The following is a 27,094-nucleotide window of genomic DNA, read 5'->3' as shown; positions in this document are numbered from 1 at the left end:
TTCTTTCTGTGCTAATAATGAACCAACTGCCGTCACTTAACTTCTCGTGTAGCCCCAGATACAATAAAATGCTAACAACACTATATTGCATGCTGTCAATCAAGTACATGTATTAATGTACCAAGAACCGACAATGCAGACTCATTAAACACAAGCATTTATTTGGTGCTTTCATGAGACAGACATAGGAAAGCTCAATGAATAATCAATTGCTCTAAAAATGTACCTATAGGTAAAAAAAATAGGTGTAAATTGGGTAAGATCAAGAGACTCCAGGATGAACCATGCATATCAGAGCCTTGTCAGTGCTGTCTCTGTGTACTTATTTCTTTCTACATCCTCGTTCAGTTGCACTTACACACTCTATAACGGCTTCAATCCAGCTCGCCCGCCAAAGTGAGTGGATCTAACCGAACAAGTCTATATGTACCAAAAGACAATACTGAAAAAAAAAATGTACTTACAGAAATCAGATCACTGAGATGTCTACAGTGTAATAATAGGTATTACAATTAACATACATTTTCTGTAGGGGCATTCACACGGTAATTTCTGAGATCAAACAAAATGTTGAATACTATTGGAAAAATAAAAAGCACAATATGACAAAGCAAATCCTTGATTTTACAGACTTCATTATATCGAGGTTTAACTGCATTTTGAGTTTTTTCTCAGCTATAATGGCTTAGTGGGGGTCAGTTCTCATAATTCCTTTTGCTCTGTGTTCTATAACACCTTGAGAAGAGATCAAGAGCAAATAGGATCATCCCCAGAAAAGTGTTACAGTGACCATTTAAGAGGAAGATTTAGAACAGGGGCTCCTATCTAAATACGTGGGGTAGAATAAATGCTTTTTCTCGACAACTGCTGCACCAAATTTGATGAGGTTGTTTGCATTTAAAAGAAATAGTAAGAATCTAGTGAGTGTTCAAAGTGAATGCTTTATTTAGGCCGCGAACATCTTGATAAAAATTGTTGAAAATCACAAATTTTCCGAAAGCGAAACTATCAAGTATACAACTCTAACTCGGCAATGAAAAACATTTATCACAATTCTGTCAAATGCATCAAATAGGACACATCTAAAGCGGACAATACTGATATACTAAACAAGGCTTTCAAATATAGCACTAATATGTGAGTAGGACTTTGAAAAAAACGTCATAAACAATGTAACAAGTTGACGAAAGATATAAATTGATACATCAAATTTCTCCGCTTTTGATTATCTACCATATGCAGTTTACAGAACTACGATAACTATTCTAGGTGCAGAGCTGCGAATTTAATAACTTCTCGTTTCAATTTTTTTCAAATCTTTGTAAATCGCTATTACAACATTAAGGCCTTAAATCAAGATTCTGCATCCAGCACCCTCTAGCATTTATCTTTTTGTCTCAAAAGCAACAAATTTCCAAATAATTGGTCCAGTAGTTATCTCAGAAAAGTGTTCCTGCATTTTACATGTATCAGAGTTGGGCCCGAGTTAAACCATCCCTTCATGAGCACATGAAAACATTTGTGCTACCTCATGCAGTAGAACACTATGCGACATTCTACACATTTGTAGATTTATACTTCAGATTCCCATTCAACATCGTTCTTGACCTACCCTAGAGTATCGTGGTGCTGTGATCCCTTATGTCTGTTCAACTTATGAGACTGTGTAAGGGACCTGGAGCAGACGTTACAACTATACGGCCGGTCACCTGCATGAATGAGCTGGTGTGTCTTGGGGGCATTCTTCAACGACAATCACTGAAGGCATAATGGGCTTTGAAATGGCTTCTTGCCTCATGTGTCTCAAGCTGGACCTTTTGGGAGAAGCTCTGAGAGCATGAATGGCACTGATATGGCTTCTCACCTGTGTGGGTGCGCAGGTGGACTTTCACGTGGGCCTGTTGTGAGACGCTCTGAGATCATGAAGGGCACTGATATGGCTTCTCACCTGTGTGGGTGCGCAGGTGGCACTTTAAGTCATATCTCATTTTGAAGCTTTGAGAGCATGAAGGGTACTGATATGGCTTCTACCTATATGGGTGCGCAGGTGGACTTTGAGGGTAGACTTACGTGCGAAGCTCTGAGAGCATGAAGGGCACTCAAATGGCTTCTCACCTGTGTGGGTACGCAGGTGGCAGTTTAAGCCATATCTCTTTTTGAAGCCCCGAGAGCATGAAGAGCACTGATATGGCTTCTCGCCTGTGTGGGTACGCAGGTGGACTTTCAAGTGGGCCTGTTGTGAAAAGCTCCGAGAGCATGAAGGGCACTCAAATGGCTTCTCGCCTGTGTGGGTGCGCAGGTGGCACTTTAAGTCACATCTCCTTCTGAAGCCTTGAGAGCATGAAGGGCACTGATATGGCTTCTCACCTGTATGGGTGCGCAGGTGGACTTTGAGGCTAGACTGGCGTGTGAAGCTCCGAGAGCATGAAGGGCACTGATATGGCTTCTCGCCTGTGTGGGTACGCAGGTGGGCTTTCAAGTGGGCCTGTTGTGAAAAGCTCTGAGAGCATGAAGGGCACTTAAATGGCTTATCGCCTATGTGGGTGCCCAGGTGAACTTTCAGTTTAGCCTTGTATGTGAAGCTCTGAGAGCATGAAGGACACTGATATGGCTTCTCACCTGTATGGATGCGCAGGTGGACTTTGAGGCTAGACTGGCGTGTGAAGCTCTGAGAGCATGAAGGGCACTGATATGGCTTCTCGCCTGTGTGGGTACGCAGGTGGGCTTTCAAGTGGGCCTGTTGTGAAAAGCTCTGAGAGCATGAAGGGCACTCAAATGGCTTATCGCCGATGTGGGTGCGCAGGTGAACTTTCAGTTTAGCCTTGTATGTGAAGCTCTGAGAGCATGAAGGACACTGATATGGCTTCTCACCTGTGTAGGTACGCAGGTGGTCTTTGAGGTTGCACTTTTGTGAGAAGCTCTGAGGGCATCGAGAACACTCAAATGGCTTATCGCTTGCCTGGGTGCGCAAGTGGACGTTTAAGTTGTATCTGTTTGACAAGCTCCTATGACATGAAGGGCACTGAAATGGCTTCTCGCCAGTATGGACATTGGCATGTGCTTCCAGATGAAACAGTTCATCAGCCTCATAGTCACATAGGTGACATCGGTGGAGGCATTCTTGCTTTGAGTTGTCACAGTTGGCAGTTGACGGAGAACTAGAAGGCCTCAATGCTGCACAAATAAAACAAAAGTAGGTAAGAGTTATGAAATGCCAAAAAAGAACACAGATGCTAAATTTAATGAGAAGCTACCTTTTTTTATTATTTGAGAGATCTTCAGGGTGACTTCAACTACGATAAACATATGGACTTCAAATGATCATTTTGAGTTTACAAGATATTTTTGCATTTTAATGCTTCATGACCCTGTTTGTGATGCTATTATAAAAAGTATAATAGAGAAAAACAAAAATCATAAGTGACAGAATGTGGAGTGCTTGACGACTCTCTTGGATTCCTTGAGCCTCAAAGAACACTTTCAAAAATGCTTTGACCAAGCTTGCTCTCTTAACCTTATTGAGCCCTTCAGGTCCGTAGGCCTTATTTGGCACTTGCAAAACAATTTGTCTTATACAAGACATCATCAGTGGGTTTCTTCTTATCACAGGCTTAACTTTGTCAATGTTTACGTAAGTTGAGATTGCAAAGAGCCCCCACTAGAAGATACCATAGTTTTCTCCATATAGTCCGGCACCAGTTACAGCCTGCATCCTCTTCCAGAACAGCCGAGAAAGAAAATAAAATGTGCGCACGTATACCCCACGGAAATAACTGCGTGCAACCCTCAGATGTTTATAAAAACAGTATCTGTTTTGGATAAATGATTTGTCCACGTTGTATCTTTGGCCAGTGACTCTGATTTACTTTTTTGGACAGGAGCTGGGCCATTCAGCCTGGCCTATCGTGATCCAAGTTCTACTTTGCCAGTGTCATGTGCAATTAAGAAGAGTATAGGCTTGGGCTGGTTGGTAATACATAGTTACACTGAAAGCATAGCATGAAAAGGAAAGCGCTTGTCCTCTCTAGTGTTTGTCGATCGTGCTTTCCACGCTACGTTTCCAGCGTAACTATGTGCACCATTTGCAAACTGCGAAACGCAAAATCAGGACCCATGCAGAAGAGGACAATGACCAACAATGCAGGAGGGGGAATGGAGCTTCACCACAAAAGGTTAGAAAAATGGTGGGCTTCCCCAGGGCATGTCTTGTTTTTTCCTGTATATTCAGTGTACCTATTCTAGATATTTGCAATTTGATAGCATTTCAGATATTCATTTTTTCTAAGAAACTGTTTTGTGTTTTTTATGACAATTGTAAAAACTGCTTTAACTTTTCTTTATTAACTTTACATTTCCATTACTTAGTGTGTTCCCTATAGTACTACGCTGTCTGTTAAGTTTCAAATTTTCGTGGTTTCAAAGATTCAAACCACGAAGCCGATCTCCGCACGTGAGCTAGCTTCAAAACCGGCATCGCAGAAATTTTCGGCTGCCCTGGCGTGCGCAAACTTCGCGCAGAACAACGCCTACACAGCCTATCCCAGCAAAATGGTGAAACGTTCACCAGCTACATAGAGGACATCGTCGACCTCTGCCGGCGTGTCAACCCAACAATGGCGGAGGCGTGCAAGGTACGTCACATCATGAAGGGCATTTCCTACGATGCCTTTGATATACTGCTCTCCAAAAACCCAGGCACTGTTTCTCTGGTAATTGAGCTTTGCCAGAGTTTCGACGAGATCTGCAGACAGCGTCTGCTCACGCGGCGCCCCCCTGCGTCCGACGAAACCCTCGCGAGCATGACGGCGGCTCCAGAGATTGACTCCCCGCTTTGCCAAATAATAGAGCTCGTCCATGCTGAGGTAGCTCGTCAGCTTTCGCTGCTGTCCTCAGCCACGCCACCACCTTCGCCTTTGCCGGCGAACCTTCGCCAGGTCATCCACGAATACAGCACAAGAGAGCAGCAGGCAGCGTGTCTCAACCAGAGCAGCTCAGGCAATCTCGAGCTCGCGCCTCCCGGGTAACTGGCGATGTGGTTGCGGCGCCGGGCATTCCCCTTCACTACAATCGCCCCCCACAGGAAAAGGAGCCATCCTGGCGACTCATGGTGAACATAGAATCATGGGGTCGTAATACGGCTTCAGGCGTTGTACGTGGACGGCTTCACGACCACGACAGCGTTGTTCTGTAGGTGGCGTGACAGCCTCGACAATATAGTTCACAGGCGTTGTCTGCGCTACAACACGGTAGGGTGTTTGATATTTGGAGACAAGCTTAGATGAGAGTCCAGCAGGAACGGCGGGAACCCAAAGCCACACAAGCGAGTCCGGAAGAAAGTGAAAATGCGGGTGATCATCGTCAAGCCTAGATTTTTGTTTTCATTGGTCGACGGTTGTAAAGGAACGGGCGAGCTGACGGCATACCTCTGCGCGGCGGGCAGCTTGAGAGATGGGCGTACATTTGGATGAGTCGGGTCTGTACGGAAAAATGGTGTCCAGGGTAGTTGAACGTTCGCGGCCATACAAGAGGAAGAATGGGGAGAAGTTTGTGGTCGCCTGCGGTGCAGTGTTGTAGGCGAACGTGATGAATGGCAAAATAAGGTCGCAATCAGTGTGATCAGAGCATGTCGCCAATATTTGGAGAGCATGTCACCAAGGGTGCGGTTAAATCTTTCCGTCAGACCATTAGTTTGAGGAGGGTAGGCGACGGTGGTGCGATGAACGATGCGACATTCAGCAAGGACCGCATTTACGACTTCGGAGAGGAAGACACATCCTCTATCACTTAAAAGTTCGCGAGGTGCACCGTGACGGAGAATAAAGTTTTTCAGGAGGAAGGACTGTATATCGCGAGCGGTGCCAGCAGGCAGAGCGGCTATTTCTGCGTATCGCGTCAAATGGTCGATGGCGACTACTATCCAGCGGTTCCTGGAAGCCGTGCTCGGAAGGGGTCCATACAGGTCAATGCCAATGCGATTGAAGGGGCTGGCAGGATACGAGATTGGTTGGAGTGGACCAGAGACATGCTGAGCGGGAACCTTGTGGCATTGTCACTGAGGGCACGACCGAATGTACTTGCACACAAAGGTGTACATGCCACGCCAATAGAACCTGGAGCGAAGCCGGGTGTACGTCTTGACGACACCCACATGTGCACACTGCGGGTCAGTGTGGAAGGCAGAACATATTTCATCACGAAGATGTCGAGGTTTGACCAGCAACCATTTGCGGACGCCAGAGACGTAATTCCGGCAATAGAGAAGTCCATCCCGAATTTTGAAGTGAGATGCTTGATGGCGCAGAGCTCGAGAAAGTGAAGGTACAGTCGACGGGTTTGAAAGGAAGCGGATAAGAGTACTAATCCAGGCATCCTTGCGTTGCTCCGAAGCTATGTCGCAGCCTGCTGGGAACGAAAGTACTTGGGCAACGGCAGAGAGGCAGGCATCGCTTTCGGTTGACACGGGCGAACGGGAAAGCGCGTCGGCATCGGTGTGGCGGCTGCCAGACCTGTAGACAACGCGCATGTTGAAATCCTGCAACTGCAAAGCCCAGCGAGCTAATCGACCTGAGGGGTCCTTCAACGTGGACAGCCAACAAAGCGCATGGTGGTCTGTAATCACGCCGAAGGGGCAGCCATAGAGGTAGGGTCGAAATTTACCAAGTGCCCAGATTATGCCCAAACATTCCTTCTCCGTAACGGAATAATTCTTCTCGGCTTCGGTGAGGGTGCGCCTTGCGTATGCAACGACGTACTCGCCGAATCCAGATTTGCGCTGCGCGAGCACAGCGCAGAGTCCAATACTGTTGGCGTTGGTGCGTACTTCGGTCGGAGCTGTCGGGTCTAAGTGACGCAGTATGGGCGGCGAGGTCAGTAGACGACGCAACTCTTGGAAGGCATCGTCAGAAGCTGACGACCAGGCGTAATCGTTCAAATCGCTCCGTAGAAGCTGATTCAAGGGAGTGGTGATGGACGCAAAATTCCGAATGAAGTGGCGAAAGTAAGAACACAGGCCAAGGAAGCTGCGAAGTTATCTTACGGAGCAAGGTTTGGGAAAATCAGCAACTGCATGGAGCTTGGCGGCGTCAGGAAGAATACCGTATTTAGATACTACATGGCCAAGGATGGTGAGCTGACTTGCGCCAAAGTGGCATTTCTTCAGGTTGAGCTGAAGGCCGGCGGCAGTTAGGCACTCCAACACTTCCTCCAGCCCACAAAGATGGGTGGGAAAATCGGGCGAGAAAATGACCACATCATCTAAGTAGCACAGGCACATTTGCCACTTGAGACCACGCAAAAGGTTGTCCATCATACGCTCAAATGTTGCAGGGGCGTTGCAAAGCCCGAAAGGCATGACACGAAATTCATATAGGCCATCTGGTGTCACAAAGGCCGCTTTAGGTTAGTCTTCGGGTGCCATGGGGACCTGCCAATAGCCGTTGCGTAAGTCGATAGAAGAGAAGAATTCCGCGCCTTGGAGACAGTCAAGGGCGTCGTCAATTCTCGGAAGAGGGCAAACATCTTTGCGAGTTATTTTGTTAAGACGACGGTAATCGACACAGAGTCGAATCGATCCATCCTTCTTCTTAACAAGAACGGGAGATGCCTAGGAGCATGTCAGCTACTTGGTCGTCGATAACACGGCGCTCTGTCGCGGATAGCCGATATGGTTTTTGTCGCAGTGGCGCAGTGGTACCCGTGTCGACGCGATGGAGTCATCGTGTCGGCGATGGAGTTATGTAAAACATCGGGCAAAGTGGGCTCCTAGGCAGGGTTACAGGTCACTCCGCCGACCTCATGAATGGCGATGGGACCAGTTGGCATGTCAATGACGGTAGCAGAGTCAGGGTTACAGGTCACTGTAACCCTGACTAGGCACGGCCAACGCACTCCCCACGAAGCAAAGTGAGAGGACAGGATAATCGGTTGACGACGAGCAGTCTGCTGATGCCAGCATGAACGTCCAAAAGAACGAAAGGCAGCGGGGAAAATTTGCGACGAGCGGAAATTGCAGATGGCGTAAAAAGTGCCCTGGCATGAGCAACAATGTTGCATGACACTGTGGCAAGGGCAGATGAGTGCGGTGGAGTTGTAACGTCTTCGGCAAGGAATACTTTATCTTCAGGTTTATGAGCGTCAAGAGTGGGGCATTGCACCGAATTTCAAATTCAACTTCAGCACGAGAACAGTCGATGACGGCCTTATTAGCGGAAAGAGAAGAGCCAGCCCAAAATAAGATCGTGGGAACAAGAACACAGTACCAAAAGGTTGACCATGTAGAGGAGTCCGTTGATCACAACGCGAGCAGTTCACGCAGCTGCAGGCGTGATGCGGTCTGTGCTGGCAGTACGAAATGACACGTTGGACAGTGGCGTCGTGACTTTTTTGAGCGAACGGCAAAGTTTGTCACTAATAACTGAAACTGCGGCACCAGTGTCAACGACGGCGAGTGCAGCGACGCCGTCCACACATACGTCAATAATGTTAGACAGAGAAAGGAGAGGCGTTGGTCTGTTCCTGGGTGACGCAGTTCTTGCCTCTGGAATTGTGACGATTAGTTTTCCCGTTCCGGCGAAGAAGGATGACAGCGCATCGGCGAAAACGAGCGGCGTCGAGGCGATGGAAAACGGCGGCCAACAAGAGGGCGGTGGTCCGAGTAGGAAGACATCTGGGCGGGGTTCTGGGACGCGGAGGATGACGGGTATGGGGAAACGTATGGTGCGGCGTCGAAGCTACGGTGGTAGGACGTTGTGCGGCGACGACAAAATCGTGCAACATGGCCAGGTACACCACACGCAAAACATATTGGCCGGTTGTCAGGAATGCGCCATTGTCCATTGCTGTACCGAGGCTGAACGAAGTGAGGTGGGCACAGTGGCACGACCGGTGGGGATGGCGCAAAGGTCGGAGGTGGTGGCCGCGCGAGAGCCTCGGCATAGCTGAGAGGTGCAGTGAACTCGGGAAAAGCAACGGGAGTCGGCACAGGCGGAGTCTCGCGGTCAGTAGGGAGAGCTGCGCACACTTGCTCGTGGTGACCTGGCAAAGGTTGGCCGGCAAAATCGAAGGTGGTGGCGTGGCTGAGGACAGCAGGGAAAGCTGATGAGCGACCTCAGCACGGACGAACCCTTTTAACTGGCAAAGCAGGGAGTCCATTTCAGGAGCCGCGGTCATGCTTGCGAGGGCTTCGTCGGACGCAGGAGGGCGCCGCGTGAGCAGACGCTGTCTGCAGAGCTCGTCGAATCTCTGGCAAAGCTCAATGACCTGAGAAAGAGTGCCTGGGTTTTTGGACAGCAGCATATGAAAGGAATCGTCGGAAATGTCCTTCATGATGTGACGTACCTTGCCCGCCTCCGCCATCGTCGGGTTGACACGCCGGCAGAGGTCGACGATGTCCTCTATGGAGCTGGTGAACGATTCACAAGTTTGTTGGGATCAGTTTCGTAGGCGTTGTTCAGCGCGAAGTTTGCGCACGCCAGCGCGGCCGAAAACCTCTGCGATGCCGATTTTGAAGCTAGCCCATGTGCGGAGATTGGCTTCGTGGTTTTTGAACCACAGCTTGGCGACGCCCGATAAATAGAAGATCGCGTTGCCGAGATTTAGGGGGGATTCCAGCCAATCTTCAACGTCTTTCTCATCGGTGCCGCTGAAGATATCAGGATCCCGCTGACGCTGAGCACCGGCACATACGATGGCTGGAGTAACCGGTGGGGATGTCGGGCTGGGGTAGTCAGGCATGACGGAGGGCAGGGTTTGGGTGCGTAATTCCAGGTTGGGGAAAACCATAGCACCTCCACCAGAATCTAATATGAATACAGCCTGAGAGAGCAGCAGGCAGCGTGTCTCAACCAGAGCAGCTCAGGCAATCTCGAGCTCGCGCCTCCCAGGCGATGTGGCTGCAGTGCCGGGCATTCCTCTCCACTACAATATATATATATATATGATAAGAAGCCAACAAACACTGACACCAAGGACAACATAGGGGAAATTACTTGTGCTTGATCAATGAAATTAAGAAACTATAAATTAATGGAAATTAAAGTGGATGAAAAAACAACTTGCCGCAGGTGGGAACCGAACCCACAACCTTCGCATTTCGCGTGCGATGCTCTACCAATTGAGCTACCGCGGCACTGTTTCCCCATCCACTTTCTAGGGTATTTAAGTGTCCTAGTAGAACCCTGGGAGTGTTAGCCAGCGGCACCACTCACAGACCTTGGCGGCGGACGTGGAACGTCTTTTTTGCCGCAGGCGTCACGAGAACGTGATCTTTTTGAGTGAAGGCAACTGGTCAATAAACCCACATATGCTACCTGAAGGCATCAATGTAGCCGGATTCGAGACCCTCGTTGTGTAATGAACGAGAAGAAACGGGGTTAACCGAGGGGCCTGATATTTTATATATATATACATATATATATATATATATATATATATATATATATATATATATATATATATATATATATATATATATATATATATATATATATATATATGGTGCAGCGCCCCGTGGGGTCATCCAACAGAACAAAGTATTATAATATACAACAGGTATAACAAAACATAAACCGAAAATCTCGATAAAAACAAAGGAGGCAAGTGTAAGCGGTGATGGAAGCGGCAGTTAGCCTGTTGAGCAACTGTCGGAGCAGGAAGAATTGAAGTTTGGAGCAGGAAGAGAATGCTTTTGAGCCTCAACGTACTGCTCCGGTGCAAAGAAGCACTGCGTAAGTTAGTAGTTTCTGAAACAATGCATTCAATATTTATTATGCTAAGATGAAAGTATATTTTCTCCAAGTCGTTCCATTTTATGCTTTTTATACAGAAGGATTAAGGTAAGGGCCAACTTAATAGTAATTTCTCTCAGTTATTTCTGCATTTAAATAAAGAGTAAGACTACTTCCTTTTTCTGTTTTCGAACTTTTTTCCATGTCGGGGCTGCCTAGTCATAACATAATGTGCCTTATGCACTTGTCGATGTACAACTAAGCGACCACGAGAAAGGCGCATTGAGAAGGTGTACCCTCACTCACTGCTTCACCATAATTACATCACATAATTAAAATTGCTATAACAAATATAAGTCCCTCGAGGAGAAATTCCACGGTCGGCGCCACCGTGAAGTTGTGAATCATGTTCAAGTGCTATAAGATCGCGGCCACGCACCCAAGATGCTGTAGCTGTGACGGAAACCATGTGAGGGTGAGTAGCGAAGGTTTGTTGCTTGATGCGCTGTGCCTTGTCGCACGCGGAAAATATTCCTAATTTGGAGCAGGTGCATATTGGCTCAGGCCTGGCATTATGGCTGCGATAAACGACAATTTGGCACAGCATGTAGCGGGATTTCCTTCACAGCGCAATTCGCGCAGCACTTCCATTACTGACAATATTAGTTTCTGGTTACACTTGGGTGTGCCCTCGTGCCTGGTTTTTGCAAGCCATAGTTTACCAAGGAGTGCTTGAAATTTTGTTGCATGTTCACATGAAGCAACACCACATGAACATGGCAGCTGGAATGGCAAGAAAAGTAACCTTGTCTTGACTTGTATATGGCCAGAGCAGTTGAACAGGAAATGACAACAGGGTGTAGCTGTTATCGTGGAAATAATGCAGCATTACAGAATTTATCCTCCACATGAACCTCAATAAAAAAAGATGAATTTGCTATGACTAGAGCCAGATTTATCATGTACTTCTCCCCAAAGCCCTCATTTAGTTGCTATCCCAGTCAGCTCTTATTGTTTCCAACATAGGAATTGAGAAACACCATAACAACTTCAGATAGAAGCGGGCGCCTTTGGCTTTATAGTGCTGTTCGTCCACGTCTCTCTACCCCTATCTCCCTCTTTCTCTCACTTCGTTCTACTCCACTTCTCCTTTACCCAATCGCAGGGTACCCTGCCAGATTCTTGACTGGTTAACATCACTGCCTTCCTTTTATCTCTCTCTCAGATAGATGAATTGTGATAAAAAATGCTCCATGACATTTTCTCTGTCACCATTACAGTATACAACACTCTAAGTAGCAAGCTTTTCATTGCGAAAATGAAAGAAATTAGTACCATAAATATTCACTGTCAGTCCCTCTGATAAGACGTTCGCTTTCACCCCTGGCGGATCCCCCCTTGTCACAAACAGCAGCAGAACCTTTACGCATTTCAATATTCATAGGTTGGCAGTTATTTCCCTGATGCACCAGAATGCCACGGAAGTTACTGCAGACACATTTAGAATTCCAATTCCAGTCATGTTACCTCCATCAGATATAAGGAAATGGCTAGCTTTTTTTTTTACTTTGCTGTGATACAGTAGAACCCCAGTGATACGCTTCTAGAGGCAAAAAAAAAGTAACAACCGGGAAAATGTTACAGTCGGGAAGGCCGTAATTTGCCACAGCAATGTCAGAAACGCCTCTGAATTGCTCCAAGTACAGTTATTAGACATCTCGGTGCTTGTACCATGGCTTTTATACGCTTTACTGCACTCCTATGCACATGCTTCACTGCATAGCACAGCTTTATTGGAGTGAAGCTGAATAAATAGCAGTGGCAATGCGGCAGCGGCGCTTTAGACTGCTTAAATGGGTGAACATGCTCCCTTAGTTGAAACCGTTTTCTCCACGCATTCCTTGTCTGTGCAAACTTTCACTTGGGTTCTCACGCGCCAAGAGTCTCAATGCGCTCACTTGCCCGCAAGGAGTTCACAACTTGATGGACCACATGGCGGCTTTGCTGAGAGCAAGCTGTTTGTCTTGTTTTGTGCAGCCCACGATTTTGGAAGGTGCGTGCAGGAACACCTGATTAATGGTATAAGTAAGAGCCACAGTCACGGGCAATGAAGCAGACGCAAGCGAATGAAAGAGTACGATCATGATGTAGAACCAGGCAGAAAAAATGGCAGATAGTTTCGTTTACTGTACGAAATGAGTGCACAATGTGGCATCAAGGAGACAAAACAGAAGTATGTCCCTCAAGTTATGGCACAGAGTAAAGCGAAGATTTGCAGACATTCAATTTGTAGGTTCTCTAATTTCTCTATCGTGCATCGTCACGTGTGTGACGAAGGAGATCGGCAGGCTGAAAAGCCCCGTTGCCATCGCGTGGAATGTACCCAGTTCGTTCGTTGGCTGCGCCCCACCTGCTGGTGCTGCGTTTTTCGCTGCTGCTCTACGAGCCGAATAAACCCCCCTTTATAATTGGTGGAGCTGCTGGGTACAACCATAATTCTGGAAATTCGTAATCGGACAATGCAGCCCGTTTTCATAATGCCGGAAGAAGGACCACCACAACTACAACCCGCTGCCACGGTAACTACCGTGGTCTGCCCCGGCCCATTGCGGCAACGCGACCCACCCATCTTCAGTGGTACCGAAGACCATGACGTAGAAGACTGGCTCGCTATGACCGGGTGAGCATCCACAACCACTGGGACGACACCAAAAAACTTAATTACGTGTCGTTTTATTTGAGCGGTGTCGCCAGCGTGTGGCACCGCAACCACGAACGTGATCTGACGACGTGGACGGCCTTCAAGACTAACGTGACAGAGGTATTTGGGCGCCCCGCGGTTCGCAAGCTTCGCGCCGAGCAACGTTTGCGTGGCCGTGCGCAACAGTGCGGGGAGACATTTGCCAGCTATATAGAAGATGTTGTCGACCTCTGCACCCACGTTGACGTCGCAATGGCTGATGCCGAGAAGATCCGTCATATCTTGAAAGGCATTGAAGACGACGCCTTCCTGATGCTGTTGGCGCAAAATCGCTCGACAGTCTCTGAACTCGTCAGTCTGTGTCAAAGCTTTGACGAACTGCGCAAACAATGCGTAGCCACCCGCCAATCTACACCTCAGGCAACTTCAATGTCGAGCTTGGCTGCTGCCCCGGATAACACTTCGCTGCTGCTACAGATCAAGGAGTTCTTCCGTGAAGAGGTGGCTCGTCAGCTTTCCTTGATTCCACTTGCACACAGCCAGCCGAGTACTCCGTTGGCGCCCGCTCTCCAATCTGTCATCAAGGAGCAGGTAGCCGACCACATTTCCCCTTCTCTTCAGCAGGCTCCGACGGCCGCTGCCCTGACGTACGCCGAAGTCGCGATGAGGCCTGCGCCACAGACCTACGGCCCCCTTCGCCCACCTTTGCGCCCACCCGTATCCCCTCCAGTCCGTCCACTGGTGCACTATGCACGACCTCAAGACCATTGGCGCACGGAAGACAACCGTCCGATTTGTTTTTATTGTGGCCGTGCTGGACACGTGGCACGTCACTGTCGCCTTTACATCGAACGTCCCGAACAATGTGCGTCCATATACGCCACGTTTCCAACAACGCCGCAACTATTCGAACGCCTTTGAACCTCCTGCCGTCGACACCGCATTCTTCGCCGCTCGCCGTTCACTTTCTCCTCGCCGCCGCTCGCTTTCCCCCTGCACCGGTGGCGGAGCCCTTTGCGCCAGGAAAACTAAATATCGCAGTTCAGGAGGCCAGAACAGCGGTGCCAGCGAAATGTATAAGGCCTCACACTTTCCCAAAGAACGTTATTGAAGTCACAATAGAAGGAACATTGACGCTAGCACTTGTCGACACCGGCGCTGCACTTTCAGCGATAGATGCCCGTATTTTCCACAAGATAGGAAAAGTGACGACGCCGCTTTCTGGACTGTCTCTTCGAACTGCCAACGCGCAGCACGTCGAGCCATCCGGCGCCTGCACTGCTCGTGTCGTAATTAAAGAGGTCCTCTACATCACAGAATTCAACGTTTTGCCATTATGTTCACACGACGTCATATTAGGTTGGGACTTTCTCTCCACACATCATGCGATCATTGACTGTGCCCGCGCCGAAATCGAGCTGTTTCAGTTTTCAACCGATATTATCACTGACCAACGGACCATTGTCGCAAAATCACTGTTTCAGAAGACACCGTTATATCTGCCTGGTCTTCCACTCTTGTCAGTATCTCTTGCGAATCTGTAGATGACGGCACAGTACCCTTCGCTCCGTCCAAACTCTTAGTTCGCCGCCGTTCGCTACCACTGCCGTTCGCCGTCCTCGAGTTCAAAGGTGGCGCCTCTCTCATGTGCGTCTCAAACCTATCGGCTGAACCAGTTACTTTACGCCGCCGTGAACGCCTTTGCAGAGCAGAGCCACTGACCTCATCTTCAATATTTGACACGATGGACGACTCCGCTTATCTTGCTGCTCTCGAGGCATCGCCTCCTCAGTCACTGCCGCGTTCTTTTATGCCAGCTATAGCCAGTGACCTTACGACGACGCAGCGCGACGAACTTCTTCGCTTGCTCCAAGGCTTCTCTTCGTCTTTTGACTGCCAAGCAACATCACTCGGCCGCACGACTGTTTCGCACACTATCGACACTGGGAGCCATGCACCAATTCGACAGCGTCCCTACCGAGTATCGGCGACTGAAAGACGCGTTATCAATGACCAGGTGAACGATATGCTCAATCGCGGTTTCATCCAGCCTTCTAGTAGTCCTTGGGCATCCCCAGTCGTCCTAGTTAAAAAGAAAGACGGCACCATATGATTTTGCGTCGATTATCGAAGGCTTAACAAGATTACCCGAAAGGATGTATACCCGTTGCCACGTATTGACGACGCACTTGACTGTTTGCAAGGAGCGGAGCTTTTTTCCTCCTTCGATCTCCGCTCTGGCTACTGGCAGGTGCCCATGGCTGACGCTGAATGTTCGCAAACCGTGTTTGTAACACCAGTTGGCTTGTATGAATTCACTGTAATGCCGTTCGGTCTGTGCAACGTGCCCGCCACCTTCGAACGCATGATAGACGGCATCCTACGCGGCCTGAAGTGGCATACTTGCCTCTGCTACCTCGAGGACGTCGTCGTCTTTTCTCCTGATTTCCCGACCCATCTTCGGCGTTTACATCAAGTTTTGACCTGTCCCCGGAATGCTGGTCTCCAGCTTAACTTAAAGAAGTGCCGATTTGCAGCTCAATACCTGACTATATTATGCCACGTTGTCCCCAAAGAAGGCATTCTTCCTGATCCTGCTAAACTTCGTGCCATATCCGAATTTCTGAAGCCCACTAACTTGAAAGCACTACGCAGCTTCATTGGCCTATGCTCTTCTTTTCGACGTTTCGTTCGCAATTTCGCTACTGTGATCGCACCACTAAACCAACTTCTCCATGGCGACAATGAACTTTCTGCTTGGTCGGAAGCCTCTGATGATGTCTTTACGACTCTTCGTCACCTACTCACGTCTCCGCCAATCTTGCGCCATTTTGATCCAAGCGCACCTACAGAACTTCAAACTGACGCCAGTGGTGTCGGCCTTGGTGCCGTGCTCGCACAACGCAAGGACACTAATGCCGAATACGTAGTTACTCAGTAACAGAAAAAGAGAGCCTGGCTATCGTATGGGCTCTTCAAAAGTTTCGTCCATATCTCTACGGTCGACGCTTTGACGTGGTGACGGATCATCACGCGCTTTGCTGGTTGTCCAACCTAAAAGACCCGTCGGGCCGCCTCGCTCAGTGGGCCCTCCGAATCCAGGAATATGATATCCGTGTCGTCTATCGCTCTGGACGCAAACACGCTGATGCCGATGCCCTCTCGCGCTCCCCAGTAACTTCAGACAGCAGCACTTCTACCGACAGACATGACGTCTCACCACTTGACATCCTCGACATGGCATCGGAGCAAAGAAAAGACCCATGGATCGTCATGATGTTCGACTTTTTGTGAAATCCTCCGGCAACTTCGGCACCTCGAGCGTTACGCCGACAGGCGCAGCATTTCACAATCCGGGACAGACTTTTATACCGCCGCAACTACAACAATGACGGCCGCAAATGGCTCTTAGTAGTGCCTCGCCACCTACGACAAGAGTTCTGCTCCGCTTTTCATTCTGACCCGCAGTGTGGTCACGTCGGAGTGTCAAAAACTTACACACGGCTTCGCCTACAATATTATTGACGAAGGATGTACACCTACGTCCACAAATACGTACGCTCCTGCACTGCCTGCCAGCGACGCAAATGTGTCCCGCATCTCTCCACCGCACCTCTCCAACCACTTCCCTGCCCAGCTCAGCCATATGACCGTGTCGGGCATTGATATATACGGGCCTCTTCCATCTACTGGCGCTGGCAATCGATGGATTGTTGTTGCCGTAGATCATTTGACACGGTTTGCTGAAACCGCCGCCTTGCCTGCCGCATCAGCAAAAGACATCGCCTCGTTCATTCTAAACAACTTCGTTCTCCGCCATGGCGCACCTCGTGAACTGTTGGGCAATCGGGGCCGCTTATTCCTCTCGGATGTCCTGCAGTCACTCCTATCTGGATGCCAAATTATTCACCGCACTACTACTGCTTATCATCCACAGACCAATGGCTTAACAGAACGATTCAACAGAACTCTTGGTGACATGCTATCAATGTATGTTGCATCTGACCACTCCAACTGCGACCTTGTACTTCCGTTCGTCACTTACGCATATAACACTGCCTCTCAAGCCACTACCAGATTCTCACCATTCTTTCTGCTTTACGGCTGCCATCCCTCCAGCACCATTAATTCGGTTCTCCCGTACCGGCCGGACCCTGCTGAATGCTCACCTGTTTCTGAGGTTGCTCGGCACGCCGAGAAATGCCGACAACTGGCCCGTTCTTTGACGTCTGCTCAACAGTGCCGCCAAAAAGAACGCCATGACCTCAATCCTGCCCCTCACTCCTTCCCGGTCGACTCACTCGTGTGGCTTTGGGTCCCGCCTGTTGCTGCTCCTGGCCTTTCGTCCGAGCTCCTCCCGAAGTACCACGGGCCCTACCGCGTGGTTGCACAAACATCACCAGTGAACTACGCGATCGAAACCATATCACCATCTTCCGATCTGCGTCGTCGGGGGCGAGAGACTGTGCACATTGACTGGCTCAAGCAGTATTACGATCCGCCCACCTCTTCCTAGGTCGCCAGGATAGCGACTCTTCAATTCCGGGGGTGATTGTGACGAAGAAGATCGGCAGGCTGAAAAGCCCTGTTGCCATCGCGTGGCACGAACATAGTTCGTTCGCTGGCTGCGCCCTATCTGCTGGTGCTGCGTTTGTCGCTGCTGCTCTACGACCTGAATAAACCCCCCTTAACACGTGTAATAAACTTTATTTAAAGAGCAGGCGACAGGGGTCATCCCAAAGTGGGTGACACCTTCAGTCCAGCTAGGATGCCATGGTTTCTCGCTGCCTGTCGCATTTTGTGTACCAGCTGAAGCTCGTCTTCAGGGCACAAGCAGGTCAGCAGGTCCTCCCACTGGTCTGGGGCAGAGGGTTGGGGGAGGGGAGGCAATGTCACGTGTGTGCACTGCAATATGATATAGTAGAGCGAGCATGGCGCTGAGCATTTTTTGCACACGTGGTCGTAGCATGGTGGCTATGTCGCATGAAACAGTGTCCTGTGTGTAAACAGATATGTTCACAGCCTTCTCCATGCTATGTCCTCCTCTCTCATCAATTTGTGGTGCAGTGGAAGGTACATTCTTCTGCCAAATTTGTAATGCACCACGATTTCGCTGCATTGTCTTGGTACGCCTCCATCTTGGTCCTCTGCAGCATGGACATCCAGCAGGTCACCCTGGAGAGTTTCACACGCCTCAATGTTTCCAGCAAGGGGCACGTGCCCCAGAGTACAGACTGCGTGCATGTCCAGAAGGTATCTTGTCGTCTTGAGTATGTCGGTGCTGATGCAAGGAAGGTCCAGCTCCGACAGCGCTGGGTTCTGAACTGTTCTTTTTATTTTTATATCGTGCTGCACACGCTGTGCGGGATGTCTGTTGTAGGTCAGGATAAGCGGTGGATGCACGTGATCCCGGCGAATGAAGGCATGGCTGCAGGAATCCATATCCTGGCTAACAAACACAGACCGGTGGTGCCGTTCACCAGGAATTACATGAACAAGGTCACGAAACGTGGTGCGCAACTCCCAGATATAGGTGGAAGCATCGTTGGTGCCAGGTCACGATGACAGCACGGATAATTTTCCAGGAAGGAGCAGGGGAACGCCGTAGATGAGTTTAGCCAGACAGCAACCTAGGTCAGCCTTCAGTACTGAACGGATGCCCAGAAGGACAAAGGGAAGGTGGATGAGCCAACGTCCCCTTGACTGACAGGTGGCGAGAGGACAGCCTTCAGTTGTCGATGAAGTCGTTACACCATGCCATTTGTGGAAGGATGGTCAGCAGCCATATGGATGTGTCGAATGCCCAGGATGTTGACAAGTGTGGTGAATAGGGCCAACTGAAACTGGTGGCCTCGAATGGTGGTGACGACAGAAGGGCATCTAAAGCATGACACTCAGCCGCTCATGAAAACCGTAGCAACTGTCTCTGCCGTAGGGTCTGTAATGGGAAACGCCTCTGGAAATCGGGTGAAGTGACCCAAACATGTGAGCAGGTGACAGGCCCCGCATGATGACGGACTACAGCCGACAATGTCGAGGTGGACATGGGAAAACCTTGCATCTGGAGGCTGAAATGGGGAATTAGACGTGACGGTATGGCAGTAAAGTTTAATATGCTGGAATTCAAGGCCGGCTTGCGCCCTATAACGGACGTCTGCATTGATGCTAGGCCAAAGGAAGTTAGTGGTGATGAGCTTCTGGGTCGCACGAATACCAGGGTGGCTCATGTTGAGCAGTTGATAAAAAATTGTGTGACGAAAAAGCAAAGACATGAAGGGTTGAGTAACAGCAGCGGAGGTGTCGCACACTATCAATTAGGAAGAAAATGGAAGCAGGCACTCAGTTAAGGACAGGGACATGGCTGAGGAATCAAGGCGATGCAGCTCAGGGTCATTGTGCTAGGCGGCTGCTAACTCCATGTCTAAGGGTGGCTCGGCGCCAGGGTATCGACGTGAGGGGGTGCATCAATGACAACATTTCCCCACCCATACACCTGACGGAGATACACTGTGAACTCAGAGACAAAGCACAGTTGACAGATCTCCCGTGCAGTGCAGTTGCTGTGATTACGATGGAAGGCAAACGTCAGGAGCTTATGGTCGGTGGCGATGCGAAGGTACAGGCCCTCCAAAAAGTGGCAAAAAGGCTTCATGGCGAAATACACCACAAGGAGTTCTCGACTGAATGTGCTATATTGAGCTTTAGATGGCTTCAGTTTTTGCGAGAAAAAAGTAAGAGGCTGCTATCAAATACGTGTCGCTCGAGAACTGCTGCGACTGCCATGCTTGATGCATTGGTGATGAGACGAACTGGGCCATGAGGAAGCGGATGTATGAGTATGGTGGCATCTGCCAGCACTTTCTTCGCAGTAGCGAATGCAGATGCAGCATCCTGAGTCCATTCAAGTGGCGCAGCCGTATCTTTTTTGATAGCCAGTAGGTCAGTCGGAGGCTTCAAGAATTTGGCACACTTCAGAAAAAAGCGGCAATGAAAGTTCAGTAGGCCCAGGAATTCTCTGAGTCTTCTAAGTGATGTCGGGGGTGGAAAGTATTGAATTGCCTTCACTTTGCTAGCGAGAGGCTGGATACCTTGAGGGTTGACAAAGTGGGCTAAGAACTCAATGGTAGTGACGCCGAAGACGCACTTGTTCGGATTAACGACGGGCCCGTAATCATCAAGTCGGTGGGAAAAGGGCGCGCAGGAGAGTATCATGCTTGGGGCTTCATGAGCTTGCGACGAAGAGATCATCAAGGTACGCAAACACGAAGTTGATACCTCACCTGACCTCTCTGATAGTGCGCTGAAAAATCTGTGCAGCATTGCGCAATCCAAAAGGCATACTCATATACTCGAAGAGGCCGAAAAAGGTTGTAATAACCATCTTTGAAACGTCAGTGGGTTCCACAGGAATTTAATAAGCTTTTGCGAAGTCAATTTCACTGAAGATCATGTATCCAGCCAAATTTGATAGAAAGCCTTGTATGTGAAGAAGTGCATAGCGGTCTCGTAAGGTGTTAGAATTCAGAGTGCGGTAATCCTCGTATGGTCTGCAGTCGCCAGCATCTTTCTTTGGCACCATGTGGAGTGGCAATAGCCAGTTGCTTGAGGAAGGTCGCAATATGCCGAGTTGAAGCATGTACTAAAACTCGTGGCGAGCGATGGCGAGGCAGTCTCCAAACAGTCAGTGGGGCCGAGTAAAGTCGGGAGATCTAGCGTTCACGAAGTGGTGAATGGTCGAGCGCTCCACTGGTGACTTTCTGGCATGCAGCTCCGTAACAGTAGGAAAATCAGCAAGGATTTTTGTGAACTGCGACGCGGGTGTGAGAGCTCAAAGCCCCATTGGCGAGGCGGGAGCTTAGATCAGTGAGGCCATGAGCATGCATGCCTACTGCATGGTTGAAGAAACTCAGGAAGTCAGTGCCGAGAATAGCTTTAGACATCCGCGAGAATGAAAATACCACGAAATGTACGGTGCAATCCAAGGTTAAGAGACCTTTGGCCGTATGTGTGGATGGCGGAGTTGTTTATTGCTTGGAGCGGGCAGGGCTGTTCGTGTCAAAGTGTCGAAGGGATGGGTCGGGTCTGGCAAGGTGATAATATCCGCTAAGTCCTCGGCGACGTCTGGATGTAAGGAGGACACCAGATGTAAGAAATTAGTCTCTTGACTGGTGATATGCCAGAGACGGAAGTGCGCATGACTTGCAGGAGCTAGGTACTGGGGCTGTGGGGCCAACATGGTGCCAGGATTGTGTGGGAATGCGGCCACCACAGCACCGCCAGCTTGGGCGACCTCCTGGGCATGGTCACCAGCGGGAAGAGCGGAAGAGCTGGCAGAATTCATGCCAGAGGGTTGGAGCTGCGCCTTCAATATTGGGTAACCAAATTTGTTGTAGCTAATGCGAAGAAGGTTCAGCTTCGACCGCATCCCATTTTGAACTGTTTCTTTTTTTTGTTTTTATATTGCGCCACACACGCTGCGAGGACAGGAGCTAACTTCCTCCTCCTTGTGAGGCGCAGCATCCGGACCAAGTTGTGGACTGCGGCTCCGGCTCAAGGCAAGAGGCGCTACAAGCACATGTAAAGTTGGACCACTTAGCCGTTTAGGTTGGTAGTCCCTACAAATGCTTGAGAGGCCGTTATCACCACTACTTCGTCCTTTCCTTCCACTGTGGCAGCCAAGAGGGCGACTGCTGTCTTTTTGGCTCAGTCCGTGTCCCGGGTGGCAAGGACATGGCCGCTAGCTGCTCTACTCTTACACCTCTCACCGCGTGTGCCTCCATTCCTCTGCACACTGCGGCATCCACGTAGTCAACATTCTTGTCATCTTCGTTGGCCTTTCTGAGCATCCTGATTCTACCTGTTCTTCCCTGGTGACACTCAGGATTCAAGCCGCATGGCAGCGCCGCAACATTTACGTTGTTTTATAGCTGGAACAATATTATTTTCTTCCCTCTGTTGTTTTCTTCTACTCCTTATCCCAGGCTTCTCAAGGTGTTTCTTCCTGGCTTGCTCGGCCCGAGTCTCTTGAGTTGGCTTCTTCCATGATCTTCCATGAGTTTATACAACGGGCATGTTATGCAAAAGCAGGAAGTGGTCACTCATTCATAAACGCAATCAACACAAACAATCAACATAACCCACCCCTTCCACCCGAGTGCTTACTATAGACTGTGGCGAAGCGGTGATGCCGAAGAGGCGCGTATAGACCACTTAAGTGGCTTAGAGACATGCTGCGACAAGACGTCGGAGGAGCTTTGAGAGCATTCAGTATGATCTTGCTGCTACAAATGCATTCTTTAGGACGAAGTGCATTGTGAAAACAAACATGCTAATATTACAGCACAGCCTAACAGAGTGCACCCCGACTCTCTACCTCTCTAAACAAATTTGGCTATCTGAATTTTTTTTTATTTTTGCATTTCCGCAAGGTTATTATCTCCATATTATATGTCCTTAAAGTTGAAGTATCGGTAATTTTGATAAAACAAATGCCGTCTATGGAAATAGTTGTTTGCATAGTTATTCTGCTCTAACAGACAAAGTTTTTCGAACACGAGAGTGGGTAAACAAAAACATGTATTTTAAATTTTTTTCTAATTGTGGTATATATACATGTACATTAATAATCTAAATGATCATATTGCAGAAAACTACATTTCACTTGATTCTTCATGAACACTTCCATTCCCAGATAACTATCAAATTTGACACTCAATAGGATAGTTTTTCATTCACATGCGGAGGTTTAAACCAAAACCACCATAGATCCCCACAAAGATTCACACAATTGACATAGCTTGTTATGGGGAAATGTCAGCTTATGGAGGGCAGTAGTGCAACTGCCACGGTCTTCGCCAGAATTCTAGGCTGGCATGCTACATAATCACTTATTTCACATAGAGACTTTGTCTGTGTAGAGGCTTTCACCTTTGAACCTTCAATTAGGTTACCGAGTCATAGGCCAGAATTTTGAATTTCTTGCAAGAACAGCCGAATTATTGCGCGGGCGGTCTGAAAATGCCAACTTTCATGTGGAAAATAAGTTGAGTGCTTTACAGCACGAGCAGTATAAAACATTTACTTAATTTTGCCTTGTGGACTGCTCGACGGACATATTGCATGCCTGAAATACTGCAATGATGGACACTGAGGAGGTAGTTCGGTTTCGTTTGTCTCTCAGCTCGATGCATGTCATACACCATCGCAAAATGTCGATATATGTGCATGACCTTTGACACTGCAACGCCGCCTGATTAGGCTCTGATGCACAAGTTTAGTTCCGCGAAAGTGTTCACAGCCGCCAGCATGTCTTCCGTGGACCTAATTTTGGTCTCTGGTGAAAAGAGTGGTGTGTGATCTCAAAAGCAATCAGCAATGCGCTTAAATGGTTTGAACAAACTTGAGCCTGCAGCAACCTGCAGCATGGTCGCCACCACGTCAGCTGGCAATGAATTTTCCTTATGGCCATACAATGCAGGCAACTTAAACTAAGGCTCATTCAGCGACACTTTTGTCAGTATCCTGCTTCGATAGCTATTGTTTGGTGCAGAGTCGACCAATATCTCAGCAGCCACAGTACGTCATATTTAAAGCCGTGCAATCGCCTCGCCATCAGAAAGGAGGGATAAGGGACCAATTGAATAATATTAAAATTGTTCACAGAGCCCACGTCTGGGACAATGTGTGCATTATGCTGGAAATATCAATAAAAACACTATAGAGTGTCCGAAACATTAATTGCCATTTTAAATTGGTCATACAGGAGAGGAACACAGGGTTTTGCTTGGTGGCAGCGTGATCGCTTGCTGCTGCATGAAACACGATGCTGTCCCGTTACCTAAGCAGCCCACAGGCATTGGGGTGGAAGGCATCCAAAATAGACAACAGTCCAAGGACGAAAGAGATACACGATCCAGGCTCAACTGACTCGGTCTTGACTCGGTCCACTGCAAACGCGGCTGCTGGTTCGCCATGTGGTTTTCAGTGGTGCGGAGAAACAGTGCTTGAAAATCAAGTTGCATTTTCTAAAACCAAAGCAATACTTTCAGTGCCGGGTGGGCTCAGATTTCTCATCTTTTGCTGAAACGAAGCAGGATGTAGGAAGGTTCAGTGCAATCGGTGAAGCGGCAGCATCACTGTGTGGATGCCGAAGCTCAGTAGGTGTTCAGTCATTTTTTTTCGGAACTGTTTGTTTCGGCATCTGCAATGCTCAATTTATGCTGTATCAAAAATGATTTAGCTGAAACCACACTCTAAGCATTTAAAAAAGTTATGTCAGCATGGACGACAAAAAATGAGTCCATAATCATGCAGAAACAATAGAGTTCACGGAGCCATCTTTAGTCGTTCCCGCTGCTCATCACCCACCATCTTGGTATCGTTTGAAAAGTTCCGCCTAATTATTCCCACACTCCTTGCTTATGATGGCCACATAGAAAAAGCACAAACACACATATAACATACAAAAAAACATCAGGGGCCGGTTTGACGAAGTTTTCATTGCAATAGGCTTTTCTAATGGCTCATCACAGCAGCACGCTGAGAGAAGCCTTATGAGTGGGTGTTGCTATGGCAACAGTCCAACAATGCTGCGGATCGCATTGCTAGGCCAGCACCTGCTATGCCTCCTTAGAGTTGATATGCCGTTTCTTCATTGATCAAACCACAATTACAAGGAGCGGTTCTTCGACGCTTGTTTGAAGAAGTTCGAAACCGGACTTGCATATGGAAAGCAAAGCACAGCCGTTGTTTGATCATATGCCAAGAAAAAGGAAGAATTTGTTGCAAGGATTACATGAACCAGTAATATACCACACGGTTACTAACCCTGGTGATTCATAAAAGTGGCAAGGGGATACCCACAACGTGTCAGTTTGGGGTAACAAACAGAAAATGAAACTTAATGGTGTGAAGTGTAGACCTATGTGCATATAACATCCTGTGAGAAATGGCAATAAGTATAGATATACAGATAAACCTCCATATAAAGAAGTCGGTAAAATCGACAATTTGCTTCACTATAGCAAAATTTTGTTGTATTGAAATTCGACCTTTTATGTAAATAAGTGCACTCATCTAATTTTCTACATGGAATGGGGCTGCAAGAATTTCTAAATTATCGGGCCATCGAAGGAAAGCAAATTACAATGAGAAACCAATTCATTCTGATAAATTTGGGAGTCGGCGATGAATGATACACTTTCATGCCACGTAGTCGATGACATCTTCTCAGCGGCACGAATTAAGCGAAGCCAGCTATGCTTTCGCGTGTACTCCACCCGCAGGGCTGATAGCGTCGCCGTCACTGGAACGGCGCTATCTGGAAAGGCAGCAGGGAGCGAATGCTTCGTCTGCTCCTCGCTCCAACAGGTTACCGAAAATCGAGATTACACAACCTCCAATACTAAACGTGCGGTAAGACAGCTCACATACTGTGAAGCCATCTCAGCACACCTACTTTTTGTAGATGCAGCAGATTACCTCTAAAGCAGGGTGCACAGCTGCGTATTTGCTCAGCCACGCTTACAGGCATGCCCAGCTGCAGCCAAGATGCACGCCAGAAATCGAGATCCCCTTGCGCACTTGATCGCGTTGCCACGAGCTCACTCCACTTCCTTCCCCTTTGCGTCTCGCGGGAAGGGGCAGTCATGAAGCCACCAGCTTTCTTGTCTTACCCTTGCACACTTTCACTCGCACCTAAAGCACACAGTGCGTGGGGCGCGATGGGATCTTTTCACACTTGGACTTTATACAGACACAATGCGGCTCCACTTCAGCCATCGCTCTTGTCATGCAGCGCACGATTTGAGAGGTACGATTTGAGAGGTTGAGAAGTACGTTGGAAAGGGGCCGCTTCTAATACAATCACCTGACCATCTGGGTAGGGGGAAGTTTCCATTTATTGTCTCGGCATTCCTTTCCGGTGGTAGTGAAATTTTGTTACATAGGGGGGGGGGAAGCTTAAGCAAACACACTTCATTATACTGAGGTTCTAAATACATGGTGTTCTGTGGATAAGAGGTAATGAAGTTAAATACTTCAATATATTTAGAATTTCGTTAGAGTAATGTTTGTTATGTCGAGATTTAACTTCTTATTGAATGAAACTCCGCCATCATCAGTTAAGGCCCAGGAATGCATTCACTTTTACAAAACTAATGATCTGTCTGGGAATATGCGTCTTAGTTATTTCACCATCAATGCTAATTGCACACTAAAATATCTTGGTCGGAATTTTTCCTCTTTTGCAAAAACTGACACTCGAAGAAACCCTAATTCACTCAAAACTACAGGTTCTGCCATTCAATCCAAGGCAAATCAATTTGTTGTGAGGCGCGTCAATTTAAGGCAAGCGTCACTTCAATTAATCTAAGTGCCAGTCAATTTAACCTGAGTGCCACTCAATGTAATCAAGCACGTCCACTGAATGTAATCCAAACACCAGCCAAAATAATACAAACATCAGTGAATTTAATCCAAGCATAACGCAATTCAAGAACGTTTGAATTTCAAGGCAAGTGAAATTTTGTTAAAATGTTAAGCGTTATTATACTTTCAAAATAAGAGGACCAGGTGAGGGACCAGTAGCTTTCCTGCCACATGACTGACAACAACTTTTGGAGTTCTTTTTCTCTTCTTTGTCACGATAGCAACACAGCAGATGACAATA

The 27,094-nt window shown here is 48.3% G+C and overlaps 1 protein-coding gene across 2 annotated transcripts in view; it reads right to left on the bottom strand.

Annotated features, from left to right (window-relative positions):
• LOC126526143 (uncharacterized) overlaps positions 1 to 27,094 on the bottom strand; it is a 168,473-nt gene that overhangs the window by 93,228 nt on the left and 48,151 nt on the right. For both annotated transcript variants that reach the window (XM_072289603.1, XM_055068027.2), the window contains exon 3: positions 2,872 to 3,174. In XM_072289603.1, coding sequence (XP_072145704.1) covers positions 2,872 to 3,174 — 303 coding nt within the window. The remainder of the gene's footprint in view (positions 1 to 2,871; positions 3,175 to 27,094) is intronic.

The sequence above is a fragment of the Dermacentor andersoni genome, chromosome 8, assembly GCF_023375885.2.
Source record: "Dermacentor andersoni chromosome 8, qqDerAnde1_hic_scaffold, whole genome shotgun sequence".
NCBI lineage: Eukaryota > Metazoa > Arthropoda > Arachnida > Ixodida > Ixodidae > Dermacentor > Dermacentor andersoni.
The sequence above is the reverse complement of the archived record's forward strand: the minus strand, read 5'-3'. Positions and strand labels throughout refer to the sequence as shown.